Source organism: Melospiza georgiana, chromosome 20 (genome assembly GCF_028018845.1).
Source record: "Melospiza georgiana isolate bMelGeo1 chromosome 20, bMelGeo1.pri, whole genome shotgun sequence".
Taxonomy (NCBI): domain Eukaryota; kingdom Metazoa; phylum Chordata; class Aves; order Passeriformes; family Passerellidae; genus Melospiza; species Melospiza georgiana.
The window spans coordinates 2,386,859-2,413,829 of record NC_080449.1 but is presented as its reverse complement, the minus strand read 5'-3'; the positions used below and the strand labels follow the sequence as shown (position 1 = coordinate 2,413,829).

At 48.7% G+C, this 26,971-nt stretch overlaps 1 protein-coding gene across 1 annotated transcript in view; it reads left to right on the top strand.

Moving 5' to 3' along the window:
- ZNF618 (zinc finger protein 618) overlaps window positions 1–26,971 on the top strand; it is a 152,227-nt gene that overhangs the window by 89,487 nt on the left and 35,769 nt on the right. Inside the window, exons 5-10 of the mRNA XM_058038491.1 lie at window positions 74–151; window positions 6,835–6,873; window positions 17,290–17,373; window positions 22,348–22,437; window positions 24,544–24,621; window positions 25,612–25,701. Coding sequence (XP_057894474.1) covers window positions 74–151; window positions 6,835–6,873; window positions 17,290–17,373; window positions 22,348–22,437; window positions 24,544–24,621; window positions 25,612–25,701 — 459 coding nt within the window. The remainder of the gene's footprint in view (window positions 1–73; window positions 152–6,834; window positions 6,874–17,289; window positions 17,374–22,347; window positions 22,438–24,543; window positions 24,622–25,611; window positions 25,702–26,971) is intronic.

The following is a 26,971-nucleotide window of genomic DNA, read 5'->3' as shown; positions in this document are numbered from 1 at the left end:
TGGACCAGTGTGCAGGGAGGCTGTTTTCCCTGAACTCTCATGGTGATGTGTGCTTCTCTCTCTTGTTTTTCAGGGTCTTACGAGTGTGGAATTTGTGGGAAGAAGTACAAGTATTACAACTGTTTCCAGACCCACGTGCGAGCACACAGAGGTATCTCAGTCCTGCTGCAATCTCGGGAATCCTGGATAATGCAGGTTCAGGGGATGGTCAGGCAGGTGCTCGGGGCAAGGCTCTGCCCCCAGAGGGTGCTGGCACTGCCCAGGCTGCCCAGGGAATGGGCACGGTCCCGAGGCTGCCAGAGCTCCAGGAGCCTTTGGGCAGTGCTGCCAGGGGTGCCCAGGCTGGGGAGTCTGGGCAGGGACAGGAGTTGGACACCTGGATGATCCTGGAGGGTCCCCTCCAGGATATTCTGCGATTTTAGGTCTATTTTCAGGAAGGTCTTGAAGGTTGCTCTGCTGCTTCCCTGGTCACCAGTAATTCTTCTCTGGGCTTCCCACTGAGAGGGGCCCAGTGATAAACGTTGGGGCTGTCTCAGCTTTGTGGCTCTTAACTCCAGCAATATTTCTCCCCAGGTCAGGAGCAGCTCCTGTGTTCAGGGCAGTATTTACTGCCCAGGGCTGTTGAGGGGCATCCCTGTGTGCTCAGATCACAGAGTTTTGCTTGGCAGGTCCCAGTGCCAGCAGTGTGGTGGCATCTCCCTGAGGGGCTCTGTGCTCCTGCCCAGCTGGGAGTTCCATCCACCCCTGAGAAGTCAGCCTGGGAGGATATAAATCAGATATGGGCATTGTGACTGCTGTATTTTTATGTTCAAATCAAAATGCTCCTCGAGCTGCCCCTGTGCCCCTGCTGTCAGCTGAGTCACTTCCCAAATGCACTGTGTGTGTGAAAGGTCTCGTGCTTGGTCAGGAGTGGCTTGATCTGGGATTTCTGTAAGACTGAGCAATCCAATGTTGCTTAATTGCAGAAATGTGAAAGTTTGAGGTGGTTTATTCAATCAAAGTGTAGTTTGCAGGATTTGGAGCTCTGAAATACCAAAACAGCAGGGACTGCAAACCAGCTCCCCCTGAGCCTTTCTCTGGGTTTGTCTCCTGTCCCTGAGGTGAGCACTGGAGTCACTGTGCCAGGCTGGCAGGAGCATCTGCTTTAGCTCCTCAGGTGTAACCAGTGGTTGAAAATCCAGGAATAATGAAGGCTAATATCAAGTTTTAAATGCTCAAACTCTCAAAAGTCAGCACATGCACAGCTGAGAAGTGTTCAGAGTTTGTCACAGTCTCATAACACATCCTTAATTGCATGGTTGCATATTCCTTGTGTGCTGTTTAATATCACAGAGCTGCTTCTGTACTTCTGGATACACAGAATTGTTTTTCCATGCTGGTATTTCTTTTCTAAATACCAACAAAATTCCTTAAAGTCCTTTAAATATAGCTTCAAGTAGCTTCACTCTGTGGCTTAAGGAAAAAAAAATCCTAAAATAACAGGGATATGCTTCACCATTACATCACAGCATTGCAACAATTTTGCAATAATAATTGTAGTATTTAAATGTGGGACAAGGATTGCTTTTATTTTACTTCTCTTCCCCAAGCACCATGGGACCTTTAATTCAGCTGGAATTTTAGGAGCTCTGTTAGTATGATGTCACCTCCTAGTGTGTGATCTAATTAATTTGTATTCATTTATATTTTGATAATAAAATTAAGCAATATATTAAATTATATGGGTGCATCAACATAGACCTGTACATTTGATGTCCATAGTTTTGACATGAACTCAGTGGAGACATGACTTTACCTTTTGCTTCCAAGGTCTTTGTCATGTGTAGTTGCAGAAGATGAAAATTTTCAAAATTCAGAATGTGGAAATTTATCACTAATTCTCACATCAGTGATGGAGAAGCAGAATTTATATCCGTGATACTTAGAAAGTGTTGGTTTATGTTACTGTAAGTGGATTCATGTAGTAGTTACATTTAAAGTGCATTCAAATTGCTTTAAGACAATAAAAATACAAATGAGTTATTTGTTCATCTACACTCTTCAGCAAGGAATGAAACTGCAAACATGATGCAGCTCTGGCAGTGGGGAGCTGAGGCACTGGGCAGAGTGTGCCTGGCTACAGAGGAATAACCTGCAGGTTATTATATATATATAATATATATATATAAAATATTTTTTATATATATATATATATATATATATATATATATATATATATATATATATATAATTATTATTACATATAACCTGAAAGGTTAAGGATGGGTAGCAAAAAAGAAGGAAGGATTTTTTGGAGGGAAGGCCTGTGTGGTATTATCCAGTGTGAGCTGTGCATGGACTGGACCAGGAATGGTGCTGGGATGGCAGAAGACTGCATGAGTGAAGGGGATTTTTGTGAAAGATGCTTTTATTGCCCCAAGGCTTCACAGAGGAGAAGAGGCTGGTGCTGCCCCAGGGGACAAACAGGATAACATGGTGGGATGGCTGCACGTTGCTGTTCTCCAGTGATCTCCAGTCTGTGTCTCAGATCCAGTGCCAGGGCACTGGCAGCCAGCTCTCCCAGGGCTGCTTTCCTCGAAGCACTGCAATGTGAGCTCCCTTGGCCCAGCCCGTGCAGTTCTCAGCTGCCAGAAACTCCAGTCCTGAATCTTTCAGTCGTTTCTTTCTGGCTGGGCAGAAAGGGGGGAGCTGGACTGCAGTGGCAGAACCTGGATTCCCTTTTGGCAGGATGGTGCCAGCCATGATGTTCCCAAGGTCTGGCCACCCATCAGTCACGTAACATCTGCCTTTCCCAATCCTAGGAGACTCCCCAGCTCAGCATCACAGGAGCTAGAACAAACTGAGGCTCCTTTCTTCTCTTTAGGTTTTTTGGCCATTCCAGCAGTAATAGCTGCTGTTTGTGATTTGCTGAAGGATACACCCCAACCCCTCTGCTCTCTGTTTGTCTGTGTGGTTCCTGTGTCACTAATGGGCCCTGGGGTGGTGCTGCAGGTGACAGAGCAGGAGACAGAAAAGGCTCAGGCCAGGAGAGAGCAGAGAAACTGGTGTTGGTCTGCTTTGGACCTTTGTGGCAGAACAAAACGTTTTTGTCATCAGCCTGTCTGTCACCACTCAGTGACACAAAATGCAACATTTGGGGGCCTCTAGTTGTCCTTGCTTTGATCTGGGTTATTTCTGAGCTGGTTTTTGTGTCCAGGGCCCACCTGAGCCTTACAGCAGGGGGAAGGTCTGTCACCCTCTCTGCTCGTGCAGTCAATCTGTCCTTATCCACTGCTTGTTTTGTCCTGTGCAGAACTTGCTGTCTTCTCATCCTTTCAGCTGTTCAGTTCCACATGAAGAGTTTCGCCCTGGCAACATCACATTTTTCTTTGCAATGAGCATTTTTTTGAGAAATTTTCTGGATTTTTTTATAGCTGCACCTGCCTCCACTCCAGCTCCCTGTGGCAGACAAGCTGCGTTGGAGGTGACCCGTGTTCTTGAGGCTGATTTCTTTTCTTGTCTGCCTTCAGAAGCAGGGGAGTTTATGTTATAAAACAGAGTATTTTCTTTGTTTATTGAGCCTTCCCTGTGGTGCTGAGCATTGGCTGGAGAATTCAGGCAGCGAGTGCTCTGGCAGTTTGCAGAATTCTGAGGCAGCTCTGCTTCAGGACGTGCTGCCCTGCAGGAACAAGTTCCCATTCTGCTTTCCCCCAAAAGCTGAGATCCAGGCATGGAAATCCCCATCTAAGGGTTCTGCAAAGAACCAGAAATGTAGGTAAGAAACTTTCCCACTATGTTTCATCGAGGAACAAAGGAAAAGGTTGTGTTCCTTCCCCTTTGCCTCCCCAAAACTCACAAATAAAATAAAGAAGAAACCCAACAAAAAAGTTATGTTGTGGAGCTGAAAGGCTCCTTTGTGAGCTGCTGTGCAGCCCTGCAGGATCCCGGCTCCTTCTCCTGCTGGAGTTCAGCTGGAGCGGAGGGGCTGCGCGTTCCCGGTGCCGACGGAAGGCTCTGTCCCAAATGTTACTGCTTCGCCTACACGCAACCCAGGGCTTCAAAATGTTTTGCTTACGGTGCTTTTATTTTAGCTGTGTGGGGTTTTTCAGGTCATTAAAAGGTTTGGATTGCCTTCAGGAGTTAGTCAGCTAGAAAGTTCTGCTTTGTACAGTTGGGTGGTGTTTAAGCAACATGAGCAGCAAAGCATCTGCATGTTTTGAGTCAGGAAAATTATTTCACTTTTAGATAACTACCAAAAAAAAAAAAAAGGGCTGAAATTGCTTTATTAGACTTTCAAACAGCAAATTTATAAACCTCTGGGCTGAGGCCAAGCAAGGGAGATTTGTACCCAAAGGAGAATTCTTCCAAAAGCAAAGAAAGAAAAGAGCAAGGCTCGAGTTTAACCCTCGCAGGATATATCGCCTCTAACCCAAGAATTGGTGGAAGTTCTCTGTTTCCAGATAAGCTTTTCTGGGCTGACTGATGATTTTGCTCAAGTTGTTTTCCATTATTATTTATTTACATTATAAGTTGTTGCATTGCCTCCCTCCAAGCCCCTCAGCTCTCCGTGTCCTCCCCACAGGGCTGTGCCAGCTGAGGGCTGAGCCCCCCTCACCAGAACAGATCCTGGATGCTCTGAGCAGGGCTGGATTCTTCAGGCCAAGTTTTGAGTTTCACCAGTTAAAAACTTCGCAAAGCTTTTCAAGTTTCAGATTAATGTTTTCCAAGAATGGGTTCTGCTCAATTCAAAAAATATGAAAAGGAAGATGACTCATTCAAATGGTGAATATGGAAAAATGCTTTTTTCCAAAGCGCACATTTTTTGGAGTCTGAGTTAAAGTGGTTCTGTCACTGAAAGGATTTTGAGGTGAGGAGGAGAAAACTAGAGGAGATATGGTGTTCCTGAGCCATGGAAAGTTGAGATTCATTTGTTTATTTGTTGCTGAGAATATCAGATTATTTTGGGGAGGTTTTTTGCCCTCTGCCCTGCATCCCAAGATCCATTTTCCTGTGCACATTTCCCAGTCTGCAGCAGATACTCAAGTGAAATGAAGAAAGCTTCTTGGGACAGAGGAGTTAACTGGCCCATTTTCCAGCTTCCCTGCCCACCTCCCTATTCTTACTGACTTTTGCAACTTTCTCAGAAATTTGTCTTTTGTTTCACAACTGGAATTACTTGGTCTGACCTCAAAGGTGATATAGAGGGGGCTGTAAGGGGATTTTTAGTTGGTAATTTTTTAATTCATGAATACTTTAGTCTGTCTGTGACTAACAACATTTCTTGACACAGTTCAGAAATAGCTGTTCCTCAAATTTTGTGTGTTGCCTGATTCTTGTTAAATTTGACTAAAGTACTTTTTAAAGCTATTTAAATAGTGCATTATCTTTTATGATTTGTTCATGCTGTTGCTTGTGAACACCAGGACAGCATTTTGCATAAATCTATTGTGCCTTAGCTGCTTTTCCTTGAATGGTGGGTGAGAATTCAAACAAGTAGCAGCTGTGGAAAAATCCTGGGCTTTGCTGTCGAGGTTGCAGTATCACCGAGGGTTTCTGATCTGGCCCCTGAGTTTATGAAGTCGTGCCAAATTAATACCATTGCCTAGAAGAATGATCTAATCAGGCAGGTTAATCAAGTAGAAATGTACAAATTCACAAACTCACAATCATTTGTTTTTATTATTTTGAAGAAATAAGGAAATTAAATGCAAACAGTGTTCATTACTTAAGGTTGAAAATATTAAATTCAAAAATGCTGTGCCATTCTGCAGCTGTGGTTTCCAGTGCAGTGCAAGCATCATTCCAACAGACATATGGAATATTTTGCAACACAGTTACATTATTAGGTAATGTGACATACAGTATATGTAATTTAGGATGAATATGAAACACTTCAAACTGGCTTGGAAATCCTAATTGTTTATGATACTTGACTTGTAACTTTGGGGTTTGTTTTCCAGCTCGCAGCTTTGCCTGTTGCATTCATTTAGGGTTTGAACACAATCTCTGCTGTGGGCTTCTTGCAGTCCCACGCACGACAGTGGAGGGAGCTTTCTCTCCCTTCTTTTCCCATCTGCCTTCAGCAATAGAATCTTCAGGACAGAATCACCCTGCCTTCAGGATAGAATTACCCTGGGGGAATTCTTGTGGCCCATGTCTGGTGGAGGCTTTGCCATCACTGCCTGGGGAGGGCAGGCACGGTGGTGGAGCCGGCTGTGCCAAATCCCACGGGAGCCGAGCCGGGTGCACTGTCCACCATTTGCTTTCCTGGGTTCACAGCACTTGCCTGTTAAATAATTGTGTCCAGAGGAGGCCACGGAGCTGCTCCAGGGCTGGAGCCAGGCTGGCAGAGCTGGAGGTGCTCACCTGCAGAGGAGAAGCTCCAGGCAGAGCTCAGAGCCCCTGCCAGGGCCTGAAGGGGCTCCAGGAGAGCTGCAGAGGGACTGGGGACAAGGGATGGAGGGACAGGACACATGGAATGGCTCCCACTGCCAGAGGGCAGGGATGGATGGGATATTAGGAAGGAATTGTTCCCTGGGAGGTGGGAAACAGGGTGCCCAGAGCAGCTGTGGCTGCCCCTGGATCCCTGGCAGTGCCCAAGGCCAGGCTGGACACTGGGGCTTGGAGCAGCCTGGGACAGTGGAAGGTGGCCCTGCCCACGGCAGGGGTGGAACGAGATGGGCTTTAATGTCCCTTCCAGCCCAGAGCATTATATGACCACAAGCCCTTGTTGGCCATGTCTGCCCTCGCACTCCGGGCAGAGCGGCGGAGAGGAGAACGAGGGAGCGAGCGGGGCGGCGGTGGGGGCCGGGCAGCGCGGCCGGCGGATCTAAGCGCTGCTTTTTCTCTTTGCAGACACCGAAGCTGCCTCAGGGGAAGGAGCCTCACAAGGCAGTAAGTACAGCGGGGCGCGGGTGTGCCGGGCCGGGCCGGGCCGGGGGGGGTCCCGCTCCCCGAGGGCCCCGCGGGGCCGGGGCTGCGGCGGGGCCGTACCGCAGGCGGCCAGCAGGGGGCGGCCCCGCCGCGGAGATGGCGGCGGCGGCGGCGGCGGGAGGCGGCGGGGCGGAGCGGGTGGGCACGGCGGGGCTGCGGGCACGGCTCGGGGTCTCTCACGGCACGGCGGGGCCGCTCCTCACGGCCTGGGGGTCTGTCAGGCACGGGGGTGCTCCTCACGGCCCGGCAGCTCAGACGGTTGTCGCTGTCCCGCCCGCGATGGGGGCGCGGTGCCCCGGGAGCTGCCCGCTGAGCGGTGTGAGGGGACCATGAGCGGAGCTCCCCCTGCCTCCTTTGCCGGGGAGGACAGGGCACCGCCAGCCTCTAGCGGCGTCCAGCCCTGTATGGTTCTTAAACCCTAAACCTGCAGTTCGGGGTGTGTGCCCCAGCCCTGGGGAGGGAGAGCCAGAGCCGGCCCAGGGCTGAGAGGGCCGGGGCAGAGGTGGCACCAGAGGGAGCTGGGGACACGCTCATGGCCGCTGTGAGGGGTGGGGGGGAAGGTGGAACCGGGCAGATCCCGGTGACAGGAGAAGAACTGAGAGATAGTGGGCATGAAGTGGAGAGAAGAGAGGTTGGGGCTGTTTGGGTAAAGTCCCAAGTAACCAGGACTGAGCTTGGAGCAGACTCAGCTTTGAGCAGGAGGTCACACCAGAGATCTCCCGAGGCCTCTGCCCACCTGGGTTTTGCTATGTGTTAGGTGAGAGCCATGATTCCCACTGGAAAGGTAAGTTCCCAACATTGGTAGTTGCAGACAGCAGCTTAGAAGCACCAAACTTACCTTGGGTGGGTATAGAAATGTTAGATAAATAGTAAAGAAAAATAAAAAGTACAACCAGACTACCTTTTCTGAACTCTTTCTTCACTGTGTTCGGTGATAGGTGAACAATTGGCATTAGCATAGGGGGGTCTTGGCTTTCTGTCTGCAAAAGGAAGCAGGACTGACTTCACTGCAGGTGGGGAATGGAGGTCCTCAGCCCTGAGCTGAAACATCTCAGTAGTAAGCAGCCATCCCACATCAGTGTGTACACACAGTGTACTGCTCACAGGGGAGGCTGGGCTCTGCAGCTGAGCCTGTCCCTTGACAGAGTCCAGCTCTGTGCACGGAAACTCCTTCCCAGGCTCCTGTCACCTCCTTTGTTGTCTCTCTTGCAGTCATTGCTCAGCTGCCTGTTGGTGTTTTACTTACTTTGAGGCTTTCCAGGCTCATCTCCTGGCTCCCTTGCTCTGAATTTTGCTGGCAGGCATGGCTGTGTTCTGGGCTAGGCTGTGTGCATCCTGGGCTTGCTGATTGAGTGTTGGGTGGTTTTGACAGAGCTTGGGAACCACCTTGTGCAAAGACAGATTTGGTTTTTTTCTGTAAGTCAGCTTCTCCCCTTCCCACCTGTTGTGGGAACTTTTTTGGCTGGAAAAGATAGGGCAGAGTGAGGCATGAAGAGAGAAAAAGACATGAGGGCTCACACCTTTGCTGTGTGGGCAGACTCGATGTTGTTGGAGCTATAGAAGGATTTCTGTGGATGTAAATGCCTCTTCTGTGGTGTCTGGGTCCTGGAGAGAGGGGGAGAAGGGAACATCATGGACAGAAGTCTGGGAGAGAAAATCAAGAAGCAGCTGCTCCCTACTCCTGGCTCCCAAGAAGATGCTGTGGTGGCACTGGAGATGGAGCAGTAGGAGGGGCAGGAAATGCTTCCATCTTTGTGCAGGAATTACTTTTTACCTGCCACACTCATATCCCAAAATAGTCTCATCTAGCTGAAAGAGATGGAGGCAAAACCCAGGCAGCAGAATTGGGAGCTGGCGAATGGTGGGGTAGGGAAAGGGGAAGAAGGATCCACCATGGCCATGCCCTGCTGGAGGGACAGCCTGGACATGTCCCCTGTCCTGCAGAGTGGATGTGGGACTGCTGGGCCAGTGCTGCTGTGCCTAAGTCACATGGTTGTAATTTCCTGACAGAGCCATCTTCCCTCCTCATGCTGCAGTGAAACAACTCAGCTCTCTTCTCTTCTCCCTGTGCCTTCCCTTCTGAGGCTGGGTTAAATCCCTGGCCTACCCTCATTGCTTCTGCATGTCTCTTCTCATTTTTCCACTCAATGGCTCTCTTGTTTCCTTGTCAGTCTGTTTGCTCCTCATTATATTTTAGGAATTTCTTATTTATCTTTCCTTTCCTGCTATTTTTGCTTTGCCCACTGCTGCACTGCTGATTCTCTGTGACCCAGTCTGGCTGTTTACACCCTCTCTCTTACAGATGTCTGCATTGTTCCAATCTTCCTCTGCTATTTCTGTCTCATTGGGAACCTCTATGTTCATGGTCTCTGCAGGCATGGTTTGCTGCCCTCTCCCAAATTTTCTCAGTATTTAAGGGATACAGGAAGGTGTTGTTTTCTCTCCTGTGCTTCTCTGTGGGGCATGGATTACATCCATCCTGAACCTGTGAGTGAGGAGTCCCTTGCCCAGCAGTGGGGCCCTGGATTAGTTCACATAATAACCACATTACATGACATTACAGCACATGACACATTGGTGATGTGTGTGCACATCACAAACTGCAGGGTTGGAAAAGCTGATCAGATTTTCTCCATGGTCACTTGCTGGAGCCAGCTGTTGCTCACAGCCACCAGTGGTGACCCAAGAAGTGTTGGTGAAGGCAGCCCTGAGTGCCAGGTGACATCTCAGCTGCTGCCTGTGCAGAGCACCTGGGCTGTGGCTCAGTGGCTGTGCTGGGCTGCCCTGGAGCAGCCAGTCTGTGCATGTGAGTGAGCCTGGGCTGCAGGAGGATGAGGGACTGACAGGGGGTGAGGCTGTGCTGGAATGTGCCCTGGCCTTCAGCTCTGAGGGGCTCCTGGGGAGGGCCCATCCTGCCCTTTTTCTTCCTGGGAGGAAGGGAGCTGTGGGGCCAGCTGGGACTCAGCTGAGAGCTGTTGTTTGTTCACTGCCTGCCTAAAGAGGAGACAGTGGTATTTGTACTTTCCAGCTGGGAAAGCACTTTGAAAACTCACTTGAGGAAAAACTGCTTCATTTAGTTGGTTATTTTCAGTCTTTGGGGTTTATAGTCAATAGATGGTGTCTCTGGGATTCCCTTTATTTTTTTGGATGCATTCTTGAAGAGCCACAGCTCTGTGGTGGTGAGGAGGGGATGTGCTCACAGGGACATGGCTGCATGGCTTTGGGAGCTCCTTTTTGAGCCTTGGCTCATGGTCCAAGACCACAATTCCCACATGAGAGAGAAGAAAACAATGCAACGCACAGTGCTAATGTGTTAAAGAGACTTGTCTGACTGCTACCAACTTTAACTGGCAGGGACAAGGAAGAGAGGAGGGTGATTTTGAAAAAAAATTGTCAATTTAATATCTTTTCCTATACAGGTGTGGCTAGTTTGACACCTGGTCACTGACTGTTTCCATAAAAGAGTCTGGAAATCTTTTCTGAGATGCTCATATGCCTGTGTGGTTTGCTCTGGGCTCTGGGAAGTGCTCAGGGAAGGTGTTTGGGCTGGGTCTGCGCTCTCATTCTCCATGGGAATTCCAGTCATGTTTAGGGGAGTTACAAACTGGAACAAACAGTCTCCCTCCTGCTGCTCACATTCCATGGGACATTCTTGGCACCAGGACAGGTCCTGAATAAACCCAGGGCAAGAGGGGGGCCAGGGCCCTGTGGGGGCAGGGACAGGGCTGAGGCAGCAGCTCCTCTCACCTGATCAGGTGTTTGCACTGTGCCAGGCTCTGGGGTGGGCTGTGTTCAGTGGCTTGTGTTCAGTGACATGTCCCAGGTTGGGGACACAGATACAGAATCACAGAATCACAGAGGGCAGGGCTGGATAGGATCTTGGGAATTAGGAATTGTTCCCTGTGAGGGTGGGCAGGCCCTGGCACAGGGTGCCCATAGCAGCTGTGGCTGCCCCTGGATCCCTGGCAGTGCCCAAGGCCAGGCTGGGCAGGGCTGGGAGCAGCCTGGGACAGTGGAAGATGTCCCTGCCCATGGCAAGGTGATCTTTAGAGGTCCCTTCCAACCCTAACCCATCTGGGACTCTGATTCTGTGGCTGGAGTATTCAGCCTGTTGGAGTGTGCTACCTTCCTTTTCTGTAGGAAAGAGGAGTTTATGTACAGGAGCATCTTCAGAGTAACCATAACTGGCTTGCAGAGCTTGAAGGGGAGCTGAGTTTTAGGGCTGCCCATCAAGTTCACCTGAGTGTGTGTAGGTACTAGAGCTTTGCTCTGCCTGCTCACTGCTGCTCTTCCTTACAGTGCTCTGCCTCCTCAGACCAGCCCAGGGCAGAACTCAGGTTGCTCTGACAAATGTTAATATGACACTTGCCTCATTTCACCTCAGCAAAGGCCTTTCAATACCAAAATACCAAATGTTAACAGAGACAGCAGGTAGTGCTCCCAGTCCATGGTAGTTCTAAGCCCTTTGCCTGCGGAGTCTGGGGTCACTTCCCAGAGGAGTTTGGAATTCTGTAGGCAGGCAGGAAGCAGAAGGACAGAAAAAAAGTGACTTGCCATAGGTGACAAATAGGTGAGTGTCAGTGGAATAAAGTGCAGGTCCCTGGGCTGGCAGCCCAGTTAGTGCTGGGCACAACGCTTGGATTGCAGTTCTGTGCCCTGGGAAAGAAACCAGAAAATGCACAGGGAAGTGGGCAGGGAAGGATTGCTAAAAGCTGAAAGTATCTCAAAATACAGCTGATGCATTAATTCAGGTATGTCTGGTTAGTGGTCTGCAACTTCATGAGTGTTCTTCTTCCGGGGAGAATTCCAGAGTCTCGGGGAGCAGTGCTGATTGATATTCTAGGGGAGAGCCCTGCCATTCCTGGGTTCTTTAAATAAAGCACTGTTAAAAGTGGGAAGAATCAGGATGTGGTGCTTTCAGGAGCCTTGATCTCCAGCATGTCAGTCAGGCTGGCTGAATCAGGACAGCTTGCTGACAGTGGGGGTTGAGTGTGATCTTTCCCTGGTGACACCTTTTTTGAGGACCATCACAAGCAAGCTGCAGTTTAAAGCAGGCTGTGCTCCCAGGCTGTACTGTGACACCATGCAGGGGATGGGCAGGAAAACAGCCTGGAAAAAGAGCTCCACTGCAAAAAGAGCTCCACTACAAAAAGAGCTCCACTGCAAAAAGAGCTCCACTACAAAAAGAGCTCCACTACAATCAGTTCTACTGCCCTGCTTGCTTCCATGCCTGGGCTGCTGCAGTTCTTCCTTAGACAATCCAGGTGCATTTGCTGGAGGCTGGAATTCCACTCATGGTGGTTTGCTGGAATTCCACTCATGGTGGTTTGCTGGAATTCCATTCATGGTGGTTTGCTGGTAGATCCCAGCCCTTCTGTCTCCATTTCCTGCTCCTGTGTACCTGCAGCTCTGTTCGAGAGGCACAGCTGGATTTTGTGCTGTCCCTCAAAAGCAGATCCCTGGCAGCAGGTTAATCCTGCACAGCTCTCCAGTGACCTCCCCATTTTGGGAGATGCCTCAGAGCCCAGCCTACAGACCCTGTGTGTAAGCCCAGAGCATCCCTGGGCTCCTCCTTCCCTTGTGCCTGAAATCCTGGCATAAACAGGAGCAGCTGTCAGAGAACATTAATGCTCACTAAGACCAGCCCCACAGACTGCAAACTCCTGGGCCACGTCCCACAAAATCCCCACTGATCCCAAATAATACAGCCTGTTTTTTCTTTGTGTCTCTTGGCTTTTCTGTTGTTTTAAGCCCCTTTTCCTTGCTTGGAATTTTTGAAAATCACAAATACCATCTCACAGATGAGGATATATCTGGGTGTTTCAGACCACCCTCAGGCTGCAGGAGAAGCAAAATGTGGTCATTGGAATTTGTCACACAATGCCACCACACAGCCTGATGAGCAGCTCAGGAGCAAATCCCAAGGAAGGCAGGGATGCACAGCACCTGCTGCAGTGTCACAGGGTTAAAAAGAACTGATTTTAAGGATAAATAGGATGGCAAGAGGTGCCAAAGTGATCTTCAGAAGAAGTACTTTTGAAAATTTGATAATATATATATTTAATGTAAATACATCCTGAATTTACTTTCTTCTTCCCCATTTGTAGCTGCTCATACTTATTGTGTGTACCTGGGTGCTGGGCTAAGACAGGACAGCTGGTGGGAGGGGGTCACTAATGTTCACTGGGTCTGAGGATGTTGTAGGCAGCAAACAGAACATTTTCCTTTCCAGTTTCTCAGCCAGATGCCCTCAAACTCACCAGCTGGGCACAGATGTACATCCATGCTCATCTGTGTTTCCACTGCAGTTACAGTGGGGAAAAAAAAAGGAAGTGGCATTATTTTTTTTTCCAAGATGAAATACAGAGTAAATATTTCAGAACCCCATAAATAAAAAAAGATTGATCTGATCTTTTACAAACATATTCCCCTTTGGGCTCTGACTAAGTGTGAGAAAGTTCAGCCTGAGAAGAAATTTATTTGGAAAAGCAGTGAAAGGTTAGAAGCAGGGATGTGGGCTGGAATATGCCTTGCAAATGTTAACTGTGGAGGCACAGTGCTAACACCTTGCATGTGCAAAAACATTTGGAGGGTTGTGAATTTAAACCATGAAATTAATATAGTCAAAATTAAGGTTTTCTTGCCCACACCTTACTCATACAGGATATGGTGTTTGTAAAGTTCTGACAGGGATGGGAAGATGTGGAGGTGGTTTGCTGGTGTTAATTTATGGTTGAGGAAGAACCTTTAGTATCTCTGCTTCTTGATTAATTTGCAACATAAATGTTTCCTTAAAGTAAATTAACTTTTGAATTCTTTTACTTTTCTGGGGGTAGCAGAGCAAAGCCCAGGAAGTTGCTTTGTTGTGCTCACTGTCACTTCCCCAGAGAAAAGTGTGATACAGTGAGTGCTGTGTGTGCACACCCACGTGCAGCCACCATGGTGACCTGTGAATCATTTACAACTGCCTGATTCATTTTCCCAGGGCTCTTATTTAATAATTCTCCTGCTCCTTGGGGAAAACTGTAAAAATGGATTTTATTTTCCTAATGTGTTTGCATTTTAAGTAGGCAAAGTCTCTTTAGATTCCCATTTGCCAAACAAGATCTGCACATGTAAGTGACCAATGAGCTGAGACCAAGGATGATAAATTTCAGTGGAGGAGGAAGAATTAAGAAAATAATAAGAAACTTAGTTCAGGAATTTGCAGTTGTGGACAAATTTTGAGTTTAAAACCCAAGGTATTGGAGGTAGTTATCCCAAGATAGGATGGTCAGGCTGGAGCTCAGGGCAAGGCTCTGTCCCCAGAGGGTGCTGGCACTGCCCAGGCTGCCCAGGGAATGGGCACGGCCCTGAGGCTGCCAGAGCTGCAGGAGCCTTTGGGCAGCGCTGCCAGGGGTGCCCAGGGTGGGGTCTGGGCAGGGACAAGGGCTGGGATGGGGGATCCCTGTGGGTCCCTTGTAACCCAGAATATTTTGTAATTCTGTGACCTGTCCTCTGTCTGAGGTGGGTGAAATTGGGAACAGTTCCTGGATATCCAGTGTGTTTCCATCCAAGTCCTAAAGATACACTCAGGAACAGGACACACACTGGGGGGTTTGATGTGCTGCAAGCCCTGCAGTTCCATAGCTCTGCAGAGGAGCAGACTCTCTCTGGGTAGTTTTAATCAGAGATTTTAAAAGAGGAAGCTTTCATATTGTCTAAAATTCTGTGATCTTCAGATGATCTTATGTAGAAAATTGCTAATATTTCTTTCTCAGTTCTTTCTCAGATGCTGCCCAAATAGACCATCCTTACAGAAATCTGGATGTTAATATTTGGAAACAAATCTCTTAGAGTTCCTAGGCAGGAAAATTATAGAAAAATATATTTATTTCAGTAAAAAGAGGATAAGAATTTTAGTAATCCCAGACTGTTCTGGTCATCCCCTCAGTTTGTCCTCAAGATGCCAGGAGAGTTTTAGTGAAGGCAGAAATACATCCCTGGTATATCCAGTGAGTGATGTACTTTGCATCTTCCAATGTGGTTTGGAATTCAGCAACAGAAGAGGTGAACAACAGCCATACCAGAGATTATTCCAAATTCTTCTTTCAGCCTTACCTTTTTCTGTTCAGCTGCTTGTTGGCATCTCAGCCATGTTGAACCTGAATAGCAAGCAAACCCATCCACCTTCAGTATTTTAATTCTCAGTAGCTTCCCTCCTGAGAATCTTCCTAACCAGGAAGGCAGAGGAATCCAGGGATCACCTTCCTGACACCTTCTCCTTTCAGCCCAAGCAGGGTTGGTCTTCTTGATTGCCTCAGGTGATTGTGGGGAGCAGGGTGCTGCATCCCCCTGGCTTAATTTAATTTCATTTTGTTCATTAAGAGGTTTTATGGAGTCAAGATCTCTTCTTTAATGCTGCTCAGTCATTTAAGTAGCACTTCTTCTTTTCACTTTGGAAACCAGGCAGTGATAATCCATCTGAATTCCCATCTGGAAATCACAGTAAGAACAGAATTTCTAGTCCTGGACAAATGAGTAGGAAAAAGCCAGGAGAGGTTTGCTTTTCTTTTGTGAAACTCTCAGTGCTACATCATTTAATCCAAGCAGTTGTGAGACAGATGAATGGTGTGTTCCCAGCCAAGCCATTTTTACTCCAGAAGGGGCTTTAAAATAAAATTGTCTTTATTGTGTGCTATGCAGAACTCCACAGTGTGAGCTAAATGGACTTTTTCACTTGAGATGGAACTTCAGATCCTTATTGATAGAAAGATAAATCTTTTCTCATTTACAGGTTATGTAGGTTCAAGTAGACCTATTTTTTTAATTGTGCAAATTGAGGTAGTTCATTGCCAGATTGCTGGGAGTAACACCTTTAGACACTGATTAGACCATTCTTTATCTTACCCTTATTTACACTTTGAATTTACAAGAAAAGAACCCTGCCCTGCCCTGAAGTGACACAAGAATGAGGCAGGATGAGACAGGATCTGCTCATGTTGTTACCTTGTCTCATGTGTCTGAATTCTACCAGGGAGCCTCAATATCCTAATGATGCTGATTTGGGGGATAATTATAAAATATTAATATTTTTCCTTTAAATGGCTGATACTTGCTGTCTGTTTGGATTCAACCTGAGCATACTTTTAACTGAGGGAGAAGGAAATTCTTTGATGTGTAACATCCTGAGAATGTCTCTCAGCATGCAGTAAGTAGTGTCCAAAACACCTTTTCCCAAAAACATTTTAAAAATTAATAATAGAGTTTGTGACCGTCAGACTATTCTGAGCCAGAGTTCATTCTCTCAGAAATTAAACCAGGATATTCCCCTCTGCAGGGAAATTCCTGGTAGTCTGGCATCAAGTTGCCAAACCTGGTAGGATTACATCCAGGCCTGGATGGTGTGCATTGAAATCTCCTTTGTGATCCATTCAGCTGACACATGGTTTCAATAAAGATCACAGAATTTATAGATTCCTCTGGCCACCCACTTGAAAGCTTAAAAATTACTGTAATTCAGCCCTGTAGCTGCTGACTGCACCTGCAGCAGCTTTTCTCAGGAGCTGGAATGGCCCTGGAATCCTTCCTGGAGAAGGCAAGCACGAGCCTGTGGCTCCATGCCCTTCACCTGGCATTGGGCCCCTTGCCAGCTGGAAGGTGAGCCAGCACAGCACCTTGCACCAATTTTTGGGTCATTTCAGGGGATTTGACCCCTCCCTGTGAGGGTTTGGGATTATTCCTGGCTTGGCAGCTTGCATCCCAAGGAAGCCCTTGTGTGAAGCATGGCAAGCACAGTGTTAACCCAGTGTGTTCCTCAGTGTCTCCTGTGTTCCTGACAGAGGCCAAATGTTTGTGGGAAGGAAGTAAATTATTGTGAACTGAGTGATCTTGGAATAGGTTGCCCTCAGGGAGTTTTTTTCTTACCCCCATTTAGGATCTGGCTTGTGCCTTTGTGTGAGAGGGTTTCTGTCCTTTCCAGAATTCTGGATTTTATTATTATTTAATCCTTACTAATGTAACTCTGGGTACTTTAATCCTCTTAAGGGTTTGCTGCTGACTTTGGGCTCAGTCCTGCTCCCTTTTCAAGGAATTTTGCCATTAGACACCTTTAAGTAGAGTTCTGATGTAAATTGAAGCTGATTTTACTGGCAGCTCTGTCCCTGGCTGTGAAACGCCTCTGTAAAGCTGTAACCTGTGTGCAAGGCACAGTTCCAGTGGGGAGGAGAGGGGTGTCTGTGCTCCTGCCTGCAGCCCTGACCCTGCCTCTCCTCACTGCCAGTCTGGAAGGAATCCTCAAAAGATGCCAAAGGCTCAGGGCAAAGGAATTGTCTGTGAGCCTGCGCGGGGAATGTTCTGCCAGCTTAGGAAGCCATAAATGTGTTCCTTTCCATCTAGGTGCCCCTCTGGCTGCGGAAAGGGAGAAGAAGCCTCTCTCCAGAGCTGTCTTTGTGCTGCCCTGGGTGGAATCCACAGAAACAAGTGAGGGTCCCAGATGTTTTGTTTTTTCCCTGATGTGTTGTAAGGAAGCATTAGCTGCGCTCTGGGTCTTCCAGGGAGGCTGCTCAGGTGGAGTGTGCCCTGGACACAGCTTGGAGAGGTGTTTCCCCGTGGGGAGCATGCAGCATGGTCCTCAGAAAATGCCATCCTTTCCTGTTTCTGTGCATCAGGTGGATTAGTCATGGGGACTGGCTCTTCCTGAAGAGTGCTGGTGTTGCTCATGGTTCCTTCCAGTGAGGCAGATATCCCAGGAAAGGTGATGTTTTCTCCAGGTACTGCCACAGAGCCATTCCCCAGCTCCAGCCCTCTGGGTTTGTTATCAGCAGGACTTGAGCATCTGCCAGCAGATTTTCAGGAAACAAGGAACGTGAAACCAAGGATCAGAGCAAGTCATTGACTTGTGATCCACTGGCCAAAGCTGGAGGGATGATGCTGATCCTTTGTGGTCACTTAAACCCCACTCAGAAAGCCTTTTTGGGGCCAGAAACATCACAGCCTCAAATAGAGAAGCTGTGACATAAATGTAATGCAGCTGTAAGAAATCCAGCCCCTCCCCTTTAAGAGCTGCTCTTGGACTTTATGTTTGGGAAACCTTGTTTGTCAAGGTGAATGAGTTATGTGGAATTGTCACAGAATGTAGGATTTAGAATAGAATTCCTTATGGATTTAGATTTAGAATCCTTAGGATTCCTTTAGGATTTAGAATAGAATTCCTTGGGTGCTTCCTTTGCCATTCCCAAACCTGCTGGTGCAAAGGAGACACCCTGCTCATGGAGCAGGACAAGCAGTGCTGTCCACACTGCCCTCTTCTAATCTTCCTGCTTTTATCCTGACTGGGACCTGCAGCATTTCTGGATATTAGGAAGAATTCAGCAGGCTGATCTATTTACATTCAGCAGTTTTGCCCTTCCACATGTGGAGACTGTCCCTGCTAGACTGCTGCTCCTGTAGTGCCAGAGGAGATCAATAGGATTCAGGGTGCCAGTTGCTGAGAGCTCCTCTATCAAGTACCTTTTGTGATTTCTGCCGTGTGAAAGCTCAGGGTGAATTCTGGGCCAGGTGGAAATTGTTCTTCACCTTGGACAGGTCCTTGAGGAGCTCCTGCAGGTGCTGTGGGGAGAGCCCATTGTTTGGGACCCTTCATGGGCTGTGCTGGCAGGGATGTCAGCTGGATGGGTGTTTCCATTGTGGGTTCCTGGGATGCTGTGCAGAGCTCTTGGAGCCCAGTGGGCTCAGTGTGTACCCAGCTTTTGTGGTAGTCCTGCACTTAGGAGGGTGATCTGTATTTCTAGCTGTATTCTTAGTGATACACAGCTCCACATTTCTGATTGCTCTTATTCCCTTCCTGGATTTCTAAAGCAAAATACACTGAGGCCAAGTGTCCTAAAGAAAGAAGTGTCTTGTTTTGGCTGTCACTGCTGGGCATGTGTTCTCTGCCTTCTCTTCCCTGCCAAAATGAAATATGTGCTTCCTTCTCTGGGGAATATGTGAATCAAACCAACAAAAATTCTTCAAATCTTGAATGCAGGATCTGCTGGGAAGAGAGCTGAGCTCAGCCTTGGGGCAGGGAGTTCAGCCAGTCCCAGTGAGTGCTGGACACACCACCAGAGCCAGCTGGCAGCAGCTCCTGGAGATGGGACAGAAGAGCAGCTCATTCTCTCTTCTATTGGGATCCACTTGCAAGCAGAGTGGTCAAAACTTCTTTCAGTCCCTGTGGAGTTATTTCTTGGGGTACTTGAAAAACCTGCTCATTTGCCATCTGAGTGTGCCAGTCCTTCACAGCTGAGGAGCTGCCTTGTAACGAGGCTGTGCCTTGCCTTTTCTACTGCCAGCAAGATAAGGTGCTCTATTTTGGCCTGTGTGTTAAAGATGAATTGTGAGCTGACTAAATAAGTACAGCTGATACTCACTAGACCTCTCTCTGGAATCCCTGCAGCTGTTGGAAAGGCTCCTGAGCATGAAGGAGAATGACACTTGAGTCTGGGGTTTGAGCAGATGTCTTTGGAGCATTTTGAAGGTCTGTGTTTGCAGCAGGGTCATTGCTCAGCTGGCAGCAAGGATTTGAACAGCAGTAAGGGCCAGCATGTTCTGGGGGCTGAGGAGTGTCCTTCCCTGCCCTGATAGTGCCTGCAGCTGTGGCTGTGCCTTGGGTGGAGCCTTAAGGTGCAGCCCCTGATGACAGCAGCGACTTTGGATCTGAGCAAACTTGCCTAGGTAGCATTGGCTGTCTGGATCCAGCTCTGCAGAGGTTTAGGGATGGTTTCAGTGTGGGTTTGCAGCCACACCTGAGCCCCTGGAGCCCCTTGCAGCTCTTCCCATGGCAAGCTGTGTTATAGGTGGATATTGTGCCCCAGCTGGACACCTTGGGGTAGGATTTAGGAAATCTGCCCTGGAACAGCTTCCCTGTGAGCACAGCCTGGCAGAGCTCAAGAAGCATTTGGACAATGCTCTGAGGTTGTTGGGGTGTCTGATCCTTGTGGGTCCCTTCCAGCCCAGGACTGTGTGATTCTAACTGGGGCTGCAGGGAGTTCTGCCCAGGGAGGTTCTGGCTAAGAAGCAATGTCTGCTGGGTCAGTGCTGGGTGTGCTGCAAGGCTGTCAGCAGAGATGGCTGTACTGGTAAGGAGGAGGGGGCCTGGCTCTGGGGAGCAGCCTCAGCAGGGACTGCTGTTCAGAGAGGTAAAACTTGGCTGCACATGGGCAGCCCTTTGTGAATTCTCTGTAAAGCTCCTGTCTCTGGGCACTGCTTGCTGGGTGTTCTCTCCTACAGAGCCCAGGAGATCAGTGCCAAGCTGGACCAGCTGGAGCAAATTCTTACTTCTCTGTAATCCCTGGAGATCCTTCTGCTGTGGGGACAGTCCCCCTAACACCAGCAGACCCCTCTGCTCTGGGCTGTGCTGGTGGCATTTGTTACATGTTCCCTGTTCCCTGCACTGCCAAGGGGAGAAGTGCCCACAGCCAGCATGGGCTCTGCTGGGGACAGCAAGATCCCTGTGTGTGACAGGGACCACAGGTAGCCATGCCTGGCCCTGTGAAATGGTGTGTTAGTTAGTTTTCTTCTGTTCTAACAAGTCTTATTATTTACTGAGCTCCTTTCTTCCAAAGTAAGGTCATGATAGTTTTTGTTCTCTGAACATGAAAGTGCCTGGTCTTTGGGACTGCTTTGGAGAGTTAATCTTCACTTGGTCCTGTAGAGCTCATTGCACTTCAAAAAGGAGGTTGGTTCCTTGGTTTGGGGACACCCATTGAGGTGGGACTGATGCCAAGTTAGGAGTTTCTCTACTGCTTGACTGTGCTAATTGACTGTGCTAATTGTCTGGGGGGTTTTTGCAGCAGCTACACAGATACTCAGCAGCAATCATTGATCCTCTTCGTTGTGGGAGAGGGCCCAGGGAAGAGGGAGGCCCTCAGCCCTGTTTTGTGGCCACACAAGGAGCCTGCACAAGATCACATAATGGAACAGACACAGTTAAATGTGCCTTGCCAGTGCCTTTTCCATTGGAATGTCATTCTCACAGGTGTGTTCTGCTGCTCCTCCTCCTCTCCCTCAAGCCATGCTGTGTGTGCAGAGTCCCTTTCTCCTTGCTTGTCCAGCCTAGACTTCTAAAAACCCCTTAACTCTAGTTTAGCCCTGCTGTGCTCTGATTAAGATACAAATAGTTTTTAGTCACAGGGGTAAAGTTCCAGTGCCCAGGTGTTTAACAACATTTAGATTTGGCAGTTTTCTCTGCTAGATCATCATAGCTTCTCCAGTCACTCTGAATAAAGACTGACAGTGATCCTTTATTTAGTGCTGAACCCCAAGTGCTGCTGGACTGAGCAGTGAGCCCAAGTGAGTGATTACACTGTACCAATATATCATAGCTTAAAATAGGGAGTGGTTTTAAAAGTAATGTGATGGAGAAGTAAAATGAGAGCTTACTTAATGTGCAGAGTCTGGTGTGTTGGAACACAGGATGGACGAGGTAAAAACAAGGCTTTAACTTTGCTGATAGTGGGAATACATGGACACAACTGCACTGCTGCAGGGGAGCTCCCTGAATGGCAGGTCCTCTGTGGAGCCCTGGGAGCTGCTGCCTGCACTCCCTGCTGGGAAGGGAACACACAGGTTTCAGGGTCCTTTGTGGTGGCTGTACAAATGATGTGTTTCACTGGGTTTGCCATGGACTTTACAATGTTTGCCACTTTGCTGTGGGCTCATAGCCTGGGGTTGTCTGACACGTGGGGTGACTGCTCAGGAAAGGCACCCCAGGGTGTGTCAGGCAGCAGAGAGGGGAAACACCCCACCAAGCTGGCCAGGAAATCCTCCTTATGCACTGATGTGATAGCTGAGCTAAGGACACTGATCCCATTCAGAGCAAACCAGATCCATAAACACTTGGAGCTGTTTTACATCTGTGTGCCCCACACAGCTGTGGTGAGGGGTTGGTTGATGCTGGGATGAAGTGATGGGGTGTAGGGAACAAATGGATATGAAACCAAGCTGCACCAAGCCCTCCTTACTGTCCTGCCTGCCTTGGGCTGTTGGGTCTCCTGGGTTTGTTGGTTCTGACAGATCCTGGGAATCAGTAAACAGTGAGGAGCAGGTGTGTGCTCATACATTGCTCTGTGCTTAGTTCTGTCCCTTTGTCCCCATCCTGACCAACAGCTGATTCTCCCTGAACTTCCAAAGGAGATGCCAGCAGGGCCTGCTGCCCTGCATCCTCATTGCTGTGAGGGCTGTGGGGTCTTCCCTGGAGAGCAGAGCTGTCTGAAGAGGAAATAAATCAGAATGTGCCCCAAGCCATATAGTGTGGGGCAGGGGGAACAGTGTGAGGCAGTGCCTGTGTGCCTTAGAGACCTGACAGAGCACGTGGGATGTGTCAGTGCATGGGGGTGTCTGATTGACCAGTGTGCTTGCAGTGCTTGCCTTTCACCTCAGAGTTTCTAAACTTGGTCTGTTTTCTTCTTCCTACAGACAATTTTAGGTACACGTGTGACATTTGTGGGAAAAAATACAAATACTACAGCTGCTTCCAAGAGCACAGAGACCTACATGCCGTGGATGGTGAGTAATGTTTTGACACTCAGACACCTGAACTAGGCTGAGAAGTGTTTGGGGAAGCAAAGTGTGGCTCTGCAGGAGCATGTGGCCTGTGCTGTGCAGGACATGGCACTGCAGGGGTCACCTCTCTGTACCATGGAGGCTCAGTCTAGAGGCACTGCAGGGAGGAGTTTGCTGTGCCTGACTCTCTCTGTGTGCATGACAACAACACCTGTGCTGGGACCAGGGACCTTGCAGTGTGTCTGCAGGGAGGTTCATGGTTAGGATGGAGAGCCTGGGACTGAGTACCTCAAGGTAAATGGTCAGCCTGATTATTTGCTGGGAAGAAGTTGGTTGCTTTTTGGTTTCTGAATTTACAGGTTTGTTCCCAACATACTTCTTTGTGAAGCATTTCAGATTTCAGAGTTAGGAACTTGCATTCTTGTTAATGACTGTGGTAGTGAGCTGGTGAAGTTGTCAGTGGCCCTTAAAGGGTGACTGTAGATGTGGCTTAGGCTGGTGACACCTGGACAGAAGCAGACACCCAATGTCAGAAGCAGTGTTTCTTTATTCTGCATTGGGGAAAATGAAGTATCAACATGCTGGCTTGCCCCCTGCTTACTGAATATCTAAAGCTTCTCACTTGTGGGGAGCCCACAGATATTCCAGACCTTCCCTGTGTGTGCTGCAAGCCTGGCAGTACTGCTCCTCACCTGGCCAAGGAGAGTTCTAGAAAGAGGCTGCTGGAGAGCAGCAGGTTTTGAATGGCTGGACTGTCTCAGAAAAGCAAGTGTTTTTCACAATATGTGGTTGTCCAAAAAATTGGTGGTGTTTACCTGGAAAGTGTGGACATCTGAATGTGCTCTAAGGACAGCCAGTGTTCTCCTGCAGGGCACCACTGCCAGCTCCCTTCCTCCTGTGGGGAGCCAGAAGAAAATCAGTGGCACTGACAGTCAGTGTGAGGGGCATGTGGCTGCCTCGGTCAGAAATGTCTCAGGGAGCTCTGCCAGGGGCCACAAGAGAGCTTGGGAAGGGCTCCATGAGTGTGCAAGGACTGTCCCAGCTCCTCCCTGGGGCTGCTGTGCACCTGAACTCCACCTGGGGCCGTGTCAGGATCAGAACAAAGGCCTTGAGCATCTGTGTGAATTAGGGCTGGGCATGCTCAACCAGGTCCTGTGAGGATGCTGCTGGGAACAGGAGGGACTGGGGCACAAAGCCTGGTTTGTTCAGTGGGGCTCAAATGTGCTGCAGCAGTGTGTGAAATGCAGGAGGAAAACAAGACCATTTAAGAGGATTTAATTTCTGTTTTGTTTCTTCCCCTCCTTCTTCTATTCTGTGTTAGTTTTTAGTGTGGAAGGGGCCCCAGAAAACCGGGCAGGTAAGCCGAGCTCCTTTGTGTGCTTTATTTCACAAACCTTTTCAAGCATTCAGTAGTTCAGACACAGCAGGTTGATTCTGAACTGGTTAGAGTCAAAGGAGTTTTGTCAGGGATTGCAGTGGGACAGGGAGCATCCTCTCTCCCTCCCCAGTGTCTACAGCCAGTAGGTTGATGCCCAGCCCTAGCAGATACCAGGCTTTTGTTGCACATTCACTTGGTCAGGTTTCAGACAATCAAAGAAGCAGGTGTTTCATGTCTGTGGTGATCTTGTAAATTGTTCAAGGCTTACACCAAATTCTTCTCTAAAGTGGGTTGGGTTGTGATTTGTTGCTAGCTGTGCTGTTAGCTGGTAGAAGTCCCAGGTTGGTGTTTGATAGTTGATGTGCCTGCAGACTGCATTGCTGTGCCTGCTGTCAGCCAGTTCAGCAGCATTAGAGGGGAGATTCCCTGGAAGACAATCAGGAAATATGGATCAGACTTTGCAATGTGTTCATTCAGTTTTTCTCTGCATTTTTTAAGCATTAATTCCTACAAGGCCTGTTAGTGGGCTGGGAGCAGGGGTAATCCTGGGGCACCTGAGCCAGAGGAGGAGGGACAAGTCAGACAGAGGGTCACTGGTTTATCATTCCTGTTTTCCAGTCCTGTTACAGATGGAAATGTGATTACAGGTGCAGGAGCATTCAGTGCCCATGCAGCTGTAGCAGGCAAAGCTGAGGTGTTGTCAGCTGTCCTGTGGCTCTGTTCTCTTGCAGACCCCTACGACCAGGCTGTCATCGCCGCTGACGAGGTGAAGGAGGAGGAGCCCGAACCCTTCCAGAAGATTGGGCCAAGTAAGAGTTATTATTGTGTCAAATGAAAAGGAGAGCTCAGGGGTTCACTGCCTTTGGCTGCAGCACCTCTAGAGAAAGCAGGAAGCACTGTCACACAGCAGGGTTGGGGTCTGGGTGCTCACAGGTATGCTCAGGCTCAAAGGAGCATCAAACACCAACAGCCCTGGCCCAAAGAACTGCAGCTGTGTGATGTGCTCTGCTCAAGAGCTCTGCAAAGAGAAGGAGAGGGGAGTTCAGGGGGAAGCAATCTGGCAGGGATGAGAGAGGGCTTGAAGGTGGACTGAGAGCTGGCAGGTGATTCATTCACACTGCCTTTGTGGTGGGTCCTCAAACAGAGTAGAGAGAAATGGAGAGAACACCAGGTTTTGCCAAAGCATTTCCCTGAATTTTCCATTTTGGAAACATTTGATTATCCATGGATTTTCCTTCATCTTGCAGCTTGCTGCCAGTTCTGTACTCCCAGCACTGGCAAGAGGAGGAGGTGTCAGTGTGTGGTTACACTCCATTATTTCCAGTATCCCCTAAGTAGGAATGAGCACAGTTACTCCAGAAAAGCCCCTTCTCCTGCAAGAGAACTCCATAATCCCAAATAAAAGTTCTCTAATACTTGAACCTGTTTGTTTCCTGGTTTGACTGTTCCTGTTGTCCACACATCCCAGACCTTCTGTAACCAGAGGGACAGAACTGTGTCACCTGTAATACAGACTTTAGAATTGAATTCTCTCCCTTGTTTTGCACACTTACTTGTTGTAATTTTGGGGTAATCTTCTGAAGCTTTTTCAGTTCTACTGGACTTTTTATGCATGGTCCATCCCTCTGTTTTGAACTGTTTCCTTTCTTGAGAAGAGGATGTGTGGATTACAGGGCAGGCAAGTTCCACATGCAGGAGGAATGTTTGTGTGACCTGACCAATTTCTCTGTAAAAAGAAACTGGGAGTTGTGTAAGAGGCCTGGCCTCCTTCCTGACCTTTGTCCTTGTTCCTTTCACAGAAACTGGCAATTACACCTGTGAGTTCTGTGGCAAGCAGTACAAGTACTACACTCCCTACCAAGAGCACGTGGCTCTGCACGCCCCCATCAGTGAGTATTGCTGCAGGGCTGCCCCTCTGCAGGCTGGCACCTCAGGGCTCTGGGCATCACCAGGCTGCCAGGATAGACCTCACTCCTGGGGATCCTTCCCCTGGAGCTGTGGGATTGCAGTGGGCAGGGCACAGATCATGTGCTCAGCACTGTAAAGCAGAGCTGGGATCTCCTCTCACAGGGACACTGTTAGGTCTGGAATGTCTCTGGGCTCCTACCCCAGCCCATGGAATTTTACACATGTTCCTTGTGGGGTTGATGGTTTAGGCTGTTTTTTAACTGAAGAGATGCACATCATTTTTATACTCCCCTAAATAATAACTGAACATACATGTTAGAGAAGAAGCATCTTTCTGTGAGCTTCTGGGGAATTATTTCAAGCAGTGAGATAAAACTGGTTTCAAAATCACTTAAATGACCTCAGCAGCTTGCTACTGAATCATACTCAATAAATGATTTATTTCAGGGAGCTCAGGACAAGGCAGTTGTCAGCAAACTGCACAGCACTGTGGTCTGCACTCCCCACACAGAGGGGAGGAGGCTTTAACAAACAGTTCCGTGTAATTCAGTGCAAAATTTGACTAAACATGTTGAGAGAAATTTTTGCTACCTGCTGGATTGGAATACTTTCAAAGTCTGCAGAGAAGTTCTTTACAGCTGAATTTCCTGCTCCCTTCCCAGCGCTGCCCTGAGCTTTGCTGGGTGCCCGGGCTGTGCTGCTCCAGGGGTGATGGAGAGGAGGATGAGGGATGGGATGAGGGACGAGCCGAGCTCAGCAGCCGCAGCTGCAGCCGGCAGGGGGCGCGTCCGCCCCAAAATCCCCGGGATTCGGGTTTTTAAGGGATTCTAGAGAGACACCCTTGGGTTTGTGGGAGCATGCTCCACCACACTGTCGCTTTTAAGCTTTGGTGGCTCCTGACAGGTGCCAAGCAGGTTCTCGTGGATATGGACCACGGTAGAAGGTGCAGGGCATCAAATACATATCCAACATCAGCATCACAAAGCTAATCTTGTTATCTGCCAGCTGCTGAAGGACCTGCCCCAGTGCTTCTGATTGCACACATTGCAGTTATTCCTGTGTTGCCTGCCCATGCAAGCTCCACCTCTTCACTGAGGTGTTGTCAGCCCTCAGGCTGCAAACATTGCTGACCAGCAATGGGTCCATCTCCTGCCACAGCAGGGCTCTGGGGTCTCTGTGCCCTGCAGAGAGCTCAGGAGCAGTGTGCAGTGAGCACTGAGCTTTGCTCAGCTCTAGCTAATCCTTACCTTC